General features: G+C 38.3%; 1 protein-coding gene across 1 annotated transcript in view; it reads left to right on the top strand.

Annotated features, from left to right (window-relative positions):
* Positions 1–575: 575 nt before the first annotated feature.
* The window catches only part of FGF10 (fibroblast growth factor 10), an 80,251-nt gene continuing 71,149 nt past the window's right edge, over positions 576–9,677 (top strand). The window contains exon 1 of the mRNA XM_039234144.1: positions 576–912. Coding sequence (XP_039090075.1) covers positions 576–912 — 337 coding nt within the window. The remainder of the gene's footprint in view (positions 913–9,677) is intronic.

The raw sequence follows: 9,677 nt of genomic DNA, 5'->3' as shown, positions 1-9,677 counted from the left end.
TTACAAAGTGGCGAGCAGGCTGGGGCTCTGAGGGGCCGGAAGGTGCCAACCCCAGAGAGGCGCAGATATCCCCCCCGGCCTCTGTGGGGTCTGTGCACCGCGCTGTCATCCGTGCTTCAGACCTCTTGTTTTTTGTTGCCGTTTTTTTTTTCCTTTTCTTTTTTTTTTTTTTTCCTTTTTCTTTTTTCTTTTTTCCCCCCGCATCTAACATGGTGAAGAAAGGCGTGAAGAAGAGAACAAAGTAACTCCGGGTGGAGTGAGGACCGCTGGTGACCACCACCGCCGCCCCCGCCACCACCAGCGCCTGCTACCGCGGCCACCCACGTCCACCATTCACCCGCAGAGTCGAGGGGCGCACGGCGGCGGCAGCGGGTCCGAGAAAGGAGCGAGCAGAGGCAGCCGGCCCTCGCGAGGAGTTATGGATGTTGGTGTATTCACTTCTGGCCAAATCCGCGCCCAGAGGGAGCTAACCAGCGGCCTCCACCTCCAGCTGTCTCCTTGCCTCGCACCAGGTCTTACCCTTCCAGTATGTTCCTTCTGATGAGACAATTTCCAGCGCCGAGAGTTCCAGTACAATGTGGAAATGGATACTGACACATTGTGCCTCAGCCTTTCCCCAGCTGCCTGGCTGCTGCCGCTGCTGCTTCTTGTTGCTGTTCTTGGTGTCTTCCATCCCTGTCACCTGCCAAGCCCTTGGTCAGGACATGGTGTCACCAGAGGCCACCAACTCCTCTTCCTTGTCCTGGTCGTCTTCCTTCTCCTCTCCTTCCAGTGCGGGGAGGCATGTGCGGAGCTACAATCACCTTCAAGGAGACGTCCGCTGGAGAAAGCTGTTCTCTTTTACCAAGTACTTTCTCAAGATTGAGAAGAACGGGAAGGTCAGCGGTACCAAGAAGGAGAACTGCCCGTACAGTAAGTAACAAATGCGCGCTCCCCTCCTTCCAATTATCCACCCCCCACCCCACAAGGGGGGGGGAAATCTGTTCCAGATGTGGCCAGCTAAATATTTACGTCCCCAACCCCTGTAAAATGATTAAGTGGAATACTTTCACACGAAATCACCCCCCATACGTGGCGCGCCCCCCCACCCGTGGCGCGGCTCCCTCCGCGGCCCCCACTCCTGGCCACCCTATCTGCCCGGTCTCGGCGGCTCGGCGGCACCTGGACCGCGCAGGGCGCTGGAGAGTCGTGGAGGCGCATAGGTTCTTAGATGCCCCCTCTCTGTCCCCATCGCCCCTTCGCACCTCATCCCAAGGTCCCCTCTCCCTCCATTCTGGAAATGGCTCAAGTAAACACATTTTGTTTCTTTTCGCTGGCAATCTTATTAAGAGTTTTGGGACAGCTTCCCCAAGCTGAAAATAATTATCCGCTGTCAATTACAGGGGCTTTATGGGAGCCTTCTTTAAGAAAGAAAAGTCAATTCCACTAGCTCCCCACCCCCATCTCTTTACCCACTACCTATCTAGACAGGAGTGCAAACATTTTTCTGGTTTTGATTTTTTTTTCTTTTTCTTTTTTCTTTTCTTTTTTTTTTTTTTTTTTGGTCCCTCATGTTGGTTTGAGTGATTGCAGTCCGTGAAGTTAGCTTTTCAGGCACCACCGCCGCTATTTGTCTTCTGCCTGCCTTCTCTCTTGGTAACATGATGCTCATGTCTGCATTGTCAATGGCATATGCGCTGCTTTGTGGTGTCCTGTTGTACTCATTTCTTCTGAAACCTCTCATATTGCAGAGCCATACTACTACAGCATTGTAAACATCTGGGACTGGATTCACACAGACCTCACACAAATTTCATTGTCATTCTTTTATTTTCAAAGTAAAAGTCATAAGTCTGTTTCCATGGCTATAGTTTGTTCCATTGGATGAAGTTTTCTGCTCTGTATAAATTATGACCCCCCTACCCACCCCGCCCCATCTCTGCATTTCTTTCCATTTTCCTTTCTCTCATTCTTTCCTTCTTTAGCTCTTTCTCTTCTTTCTTTCTTGCAGGGGTGTGGGCTGGGTAGGGGGAGGGAGAACTAGAGGAGGAGGGTGGATATTGTGTCTCTTCTTGAATCAGTCCAGCAAAGCCAGATTACTCTGTTGGCCTCTTTTCCTAGTTACTTTCAAGTGGTGAGACTTATTCACCCTCTATTGACTGCTATTTGAAAGGAGCCCGAGGCTATGCAAGGGCACACTGAAGACAGTAGACAATGACATTTACACATCTTTAATGACTATTTAGCATTATCTCAATGGTCCTTCCAAGTCACCTTTTTAAGGGACCTTTATGTGTCAGTTGTTTGGGAATTTCTTGCCAACAAACTTAAATACATGGGTCATACATTCCAAGAGAACTTGGCCCAGAAAAGTATCTGGTACCAACAGGAAAAAACAGTTAATCAGAATTTAGCATTTTTTTTTTTAAATAAAGATTTATAAGAATTAAGACTTAGTTTTCTTATCTGGAGATCCAGATACATTCGACATTAACTTCTGCTCCTGTTTCCATTTACTAAAATTAGCAACAGGTTTATAAGTAATAAAAATACTTGTGAAAGTATTTTAAAGTATTCCACCTTACATTTAATACTAGAGCTGTTTCTGTTTCTGATTCATAGAAGGTGGCTGAAATAATGTCATTTATGATTTTTGTTTGTTTTGAAAGTCATTTGTTACCTGAATTCATTAGGTACTATACTATGTACCGGCGTTATAGTTGTTGGTTAAAAATTTAATACTTTTGTTCACTTCTAAAACAAAACAGTCATGGTGTCATCCAATAAGATGATGGGGAAGAAGTGAGCCAAACACATGATGAAGAGTGAGCTGGGAGTTAAAATAATAATAATAATAATAATTCCCATAGATGGAAGCTCTTCTGTGTACTTTTAGTTCATGGAGATAAATATAATACATTTTCTGTTTAAACTCGAGCACAATGCCTTTTTTTTGGACACTAACTTAATTTTGCTATTGGTATATTTTAAGTATCTTTATGATTTATTGCAAGGACCAATCTATACTAGTTTGTTCATACAACTTAAATGACTATTTTCTAAAATAATAATCATGTGTGATTATTTAATAAAATGATCGCTAGGGGTATACATTGAATTATATTTTTTTGAGTAAGATTTATCTGCAAAGAGAAAAGAATGCAATTTTTATTGCATAAAAACTAGTGTGGAAAATTTCCATCCTAATTGTCCAAAATATAATAATATCCCTTCCATATGATAAAGTATACCAATAGTCCTTATTAAAATATAATAGCTCATGTAGTAATGCAATCTTAATCAATGGTTGAAAATGAAAGGGGGTGGGGCTTACTTTGTTAAATAAAGTCAACCATAAATAATTTAGGTTTTCCAAGAACATCTGTATCAAGACATAGCAAGTGAAAAGTAAAGGTTGAAAAAGCCTTAATTTCACATGTGGCTGGGTAATCAGAACACTACTCCAGACTTCCAGCTGGACTGATTCAGCTGAACTACATGGTATCATTAAGATATTGTCTAAATGTTGCATAATTACATGTGAACAAACTTTTGCCATGCCTACAGGGTAACCAGCCAGCCAGCCCACCAAATGGTAGCCTGTTAAATATTAGGGTTTCTGAAGAGTGTCAGTTCCTTGTCCAAAAACCACTTTTCAGTAACATTTTCCTAAACAAGTTATTAATTATTTTCAATACACAAAGCTGTTCTTTTGAGGTTTGCTTATTTGAAGCTTAATTTTCTTTGTTACTTTTGACCCTAGTATTATTGCCGCTAAAATACAGTAACAGCTTATCTGAGAGGTTCCATGTTTGGGATGTCCTGGGTAATTAAACAACTGTTTCACTGGCTTTTTGCCAGCAGAATACTAACAAAAAGGAAGTAAGGAAATCACCCATAAGCACTGCAAAATCATTTTTAACTTCTACCTCCAAAGCTGGCTCCCAGAAATTGGATGGTTCTAAAAATATTATATGTGCTTTGGGTGATTATAAACGTTTATGTGTGTGTGTGGATTTTTTGTTTGCTTTTTGCCATGTGAAAACAGAATCAAGGGAGCAAAGATGAATTATGTTTCTCCTGCTAGAAGTGTAAGAAAGCTTGAATAATTTAGAATAGCTGTGGTGTATCTGTCACTAGATATGCTTAGGCTCATTTAAGTTTGTTTTATCATTCTTTATATCTAGAGCTTTGCCCTTGAAACACTACCACTCTGCTCTAGTTCTGGCCTCCTGGAAAGGCTGGATACAGCTGTTGGGTACCCTTGCAATTGGGACTGGATGTGAGTGGGCTGTGGGCTTCTCCCATGCTTGTCACTGGTAGAAAGGGGAGTCTTGGTGAAAAGACAATGTATCCCTAAACTTGAGACAGCCAAAAATGGATATTCTCAAAATGGAAAGCCACAGTGCTTATGGGTCTTTGTGGGAAAGGAGATTGTGCTACAATAGAGGAATCAGGATGTACTGTGTAGTAAGTGCCCGATTTCTTCAAATACGTATTCGTTTGACACGTAATAGTCCTATAATTTAGATATAACTATCCGTACTTTTTCAAAGATGAAAAATATGCTGAAAAAAGTTAATTACCCAAGGTCATTCAGCTGGAAATTGGCAGAGTCAGGATTCAAGCCTAAATCTATTTGTCTACATTATTTCTTTTACCTCTGCTACTGGCAACATTGATGCCAATATATTAGAATTAAATATCTCAAAACTCTAAGAAACAAATTATCCATAGTCTTAGTTCTTCTTGCTTATGAACACCAACAGTTCTTCAGGTTCAAACTGGAACAGTAGTAAATTGAGAGTGGAACAGAAATGAAATATGTTAAAGGTATCACCGCAGGTGGCTGTATGTCACCAGACAATGTTAATGCATTCTCTAGGTGAAATACGTCTTCTCATACTTTGTTTGGGAATATATTTGCTTAGGGAAACAAAAAATACATGTACACAGATCTCACCTTTTTAACAGAGGGCATTAGAAATATATTTAAGAAAATCCATGAATGTCATTGTATATAGTAACTGTTTACAGCTGAGGACAAAATGTTTAATTATTCCCACATGTAATAAAATAATTTGGTTGTAAATACCAGTGTGAAAGTGGGCTGTTGCAGAAACTTCTGATATATGACTCTAAAAAGGGCAAAATCTTAGAGACCTAAAGCTATATACATGTTAAGAAGGCTTTAAAATGAGTCTGCAAATCAAAAAGGTACTTTTTGTCACATATAAATGACAAATTACTGTCTGGGATTAAAGGTTTGCATTATTACTTTTAAATCAGGACTGGGGCTTATTGGAGGAAGTTATATAAAGTGAGAAAGTTAAGTGTTGAGGGAAATAGGGACTTGAATATCATCTAATAAATTATTTTATTTTGGATTTTAGGAAAGAAAACCTGTACACAACTTATGGCTTCCACCAGTGTCTTATTTAAGTTGTGATTGTTTCTAGAGTTTGGTTGCATAATTTATAACTGGCAGCATTTAATCATGTGCATTGAGGATTTATGAAGATGGAAGGCACTGCATTTAATGTTTACATGACATTGTCCTGTTACCTTTACTGCATTCCTACCATATGGACCCTCCACTTTGATGGCTTTATCATAAATCCATTAAAAATGCACAATTACACAGTTTCCTCTTCATAAACCTGATTTATAACCTTCTACTAGAAGAAACCCAAGAAAACAGTTGGCAGAAATCACATGCCAATACCGGAGTATGAGAATTCAGAAACGCCAATCTCTAGGTAGTCTTGGGTATTTCAGGAATCCAAGAGGCAAATGTATGGACCCCTCTTTAAAAACAGGTGTTTTCAAAATGATGTTTAAGCACAGAATTTAAAAGAAAAATAGTGTCTTATAAAACAAGGGAAACACCAATGCATGCAAATTTTTACTGTCTGGTTTAGAGCAAAAAGCCTTATTCCAGTTTTTTGTTTTGTTTTGTTTTGTTTTACTGTTTAATGAACTTATAGTAGAACATGAATGAGCACTTTACATTCCTGCAGTTACCTTCATGTGCAGAGGCAAACCCCATTTATTATCCAAACGTCTGACTTTCCACAAGCCAAAATGTTGGAAAAAAGTTGACAGCTCATTTGAAATGGAGCTAATGTTCCTCACATTTATGAGCTGCCTGGGAATATCTACATCTTTCCTAAGCCTTAAATGTCTGTATGCTTATCCAAAATTGTAGTACAAATGATATTTCTTTATTATGCTTCAGAAGGAAGAGTAACACGTGTATTAGTTCAAAGTGATTTTAATCTATCTTAACATTAATTCTGTGAACTTTGCAACAAGGAGTAAGTCAGATGACGTTTTTAGTATTACTGTTCCAACATTTGTTAGCATTAATAGTTGATATTTGCTTAACGTAAGTAAGTAAAATATTAGTATTTTCCTCCCAGAAATTAAAGTTCTCTTTTAATTTTCCTTAAGATGGGACATAAAATTTATGTTTATGTAATTGTAAAACAGCTTTATCACAGTCTAGAAAATAATGAACTTCATTTTGTCTCAAGCCCTTTATACAGAAATGTCTTCACTTTTCATGGTACATTGCAACCACTGAAGATTATTTACCATTTGACCAATGGTATTTGTTACTTATTTTTGCAGATTAAAAATATTTACTCTTCATAATTGGCACTCTTTTTTTTTTTCACTGCCTGTTAATCTTTACCTGTGCCAGTCAGTCAGTATAGCAAGTGATAACCTAGACATAGGCCTTTCAAATTAGTGAAAGGAAATATACCTGCATCTTGGGAAGCCAGTGTCGATGCTTTACAGAATCAGTTTAAAACCAAATATTTAATCAGTAAGGATTTTACACAAATAGAAAGTTTCAAGATAACTTAAAGGGAGCCAGGTCACCCACCAAATAATGGCCTTGAAGGCTCTCTTGCCTTTAAATAAGGTCAGTTGTGTTCTTTCTTTGAACACTGTGTTCTAATTGGAACAATAAATCAAAGAAGACACTCAGAGTAGATTCCCATGTAAGGTGGACAACTGGACAGTGACTTTTTACTGCTGCTAACACGTGCATCCAATTACCATCTGAAAGATTCATAGTGCTGGCAGTAAAGCATTGCCTCATTTTATAGTTCACCTAATAATTCTTCAGCCTAAATCTGTCCACCTTTACCTATATCTAATCTGTCAGTATGTGTGTTATCATTAATGAGGAATTTTCAAATGTTTAGCATGCTTCCTACAATGGATGATGACATTGAGAGATTAATGAACCATCTAATTAACCATAGTAGAAGAGGGAACTTATTAAGTCAATGTATACCCAACCTATAGTAAAATGTCAACTAAACATAACCTAATAATTCCACCACAACTATAACTTAATCATGGATAGTCTGGGTTAACTGCACCTAATTCTATGTAGCAATGGTTAAGTGCAAAATCAAGAACTTTTTTTTTTTAAGATATTTTATTTATCTTTGAGAGACAGAGAGAGAGAGAGAGAGAGAGAGAGAGAGAGAAAGAGAGACTGCGTGAGCAGGGGAGAGTCAGAGAGAGAGGGAGACACAGAATCTGAAGCAGCCTCCAGGCTCTGAGCTAGATGTCAGCACAGAGCCCGATGCGGGGCTCGAATCCACGAACCATAAGGTCATGACCTGGGCCAAAGTCGGATGCTTAACCGACTAAACCACCCAGGCGCCCCGAGAACTTTTTTTTTTAAGAGCATTTTCCTATAATCATTATTGTCTTTATCGTTATTTCCAATAATCTTTATTGTCTTTCAAAGACCTGGTGTTATCATGCTTTACTTATAAACATGTGTGTTAGTTCATCTTTAACCCTTTTCAAGTCATTGCCCCTGTTTGAGGATAACTTGACATGTTAATAGAGTCTTTACAATTCAAGGCTCATCAATTTCTTCTTTTTTAATGTTTAAATTTTTTTTAGGGTTTATGTATTTTTGAGAAAGAGAGAGACAGAGTGTGAGCAGGGGAGGGGCAGAGAGAGAGACACACACACACACAGAATCTGAAGCAGGTCCCAGGCTCTGTGCTAACACAGAGCCCAGTGTGGGGCTTGAACTCATGAATTGCAAGATCATGACCTGAGCCAAAGTCAGATGCTTAACCAACTGAGCCACCCAGGCATCCCCAAGGCTCATCAACTTCTAGTAATTCTGTCTAGAGGCATTTGTAATCTGAAATATTAGACATCTGTGACAGCCCTGCCTCTAAGGTACTGTGAATCCAGGATACTTTTTTGTCCCTTCACCTCTCCATTACTTTCTCCTCTTTTTCTTATTTTCTTTTTCCTTTTCCCTGGTATTCAAACTTGTTACATATCATTTAGGCCAGGGAAAGTCACCCATTATCATTGCTTCACATGCCATGTTACTTACATTTGGAGCCAGCAGCCTAGATCTTTCTGGATGTTCACCATCCAAGACAGATAACTTATGTTCTATGCATAAAAGTCTTCAGCAATGTAATTTCAACATACTCCCACAGAAGTCTCTTCTCATTTTGAATCTTCACTGAAAATTCTCCCTTATCCCAGCACTCAGGCCAGTTTCTTATATCCTTGCTTTTAGTGAAATAGGCAAATCACAGATAAGCACCTTCTGCCATGAATGCTGATTGTCTGGTGATTCTGCATTTTTCTCCAGATTAAATATTCTATGTCCAATAACTCTCTTTGCAGGTTCATTTTACCTTTCTCTTAAATCACTGGAGTACATGTAACACTTACTAGCTACTTTGCCAATTTCCTTACGTTTTGCCTTTTTTATGAGAGAAAGTGAAGATGAATTAGGAAGTCCAATAACTATTGTTCTTCTATTTTAGTCATCCTTTAGTTCAGAGAAGATGAATGCTAATCATAAAGGTCTTTACTATTTCCAACTTCCATGATTTCCCTTAAACATACAGCTTCTTTATATACCCCTGCCAAATGTAACTCTTAAAAGTAAAACCCATTTTTTCCATTAATATTGGTTGTCAAAGGGAAAAAAATATAAAATACACATGTATATATACTCCAGGCTGACCAAATATAGAAATGCACATATATTTTTAGAAAGATATTAAGATACCAACAGGAGTTAGAATTTGAATTAATAGTGTACGTCACTTATTTCTTTTAAAGAAGAACCTTTCTGTATTGATTGTGGAATTAAATTTGTTTTTATTGTATACAGAATCTGACTATATAAGTTAAATTGGTCTGTTATAATGATTAACAGTCAGGCTTCTTTTTATAATTGGTTTCAAATTATATAGATACACAGATGTAAGTAGATTTCCAACGCATAAATAGCTTTGACTTATTGACAGAATTATTAAAAGAAAAATTAACATTTTGTAACATGGGGAAAATGATAACACATGATATTAATTTGCAAGGTATTTCTCATCTAAAGTGAAGTAGATTTACAATGCTATTAATAATGGCAATTACTGACATAGTAAACCAGATTTCTAGGGCGTTTTTGGAACATCTCTATAGAAGGGTATGATTCCACAAATATGAAAAAGAAAAGTGCTTAAGGATGTTGATCAGATTATGTTGTAAAAACTAGATCAACAAAACTACAGAAGTGCTTTAAAGTGGAAGCAAGAGGGATGGTAAAGAACATATAATCAGAATGTTAGAAACCAGATGAAAAGTAGAAGAAGCCATCGAGCATTTCGACAGACTGTGGAAGGGAGGAA

The sequence above is a fragment of the Hyaena hyaena genome, unplaced genomic scaffold (assembly GCF_003009895.1).
Source record: "Hyaena hyaena isolate Hyena2069 unplaced genomic scaffold, ASM300989v1 scaffold_83, whole genome shotgun sequence".
Taxonomy (NCBI): domain Eukaryota; kingdom Metazoa; phylum Chordata; class Mammalia; order Carnivora; family Hyaenidae; genus Hyaena; species Hyaena hyaena.
This window is presented reverse-complemented; position numbering and strand designations above follow the sequence as displayed.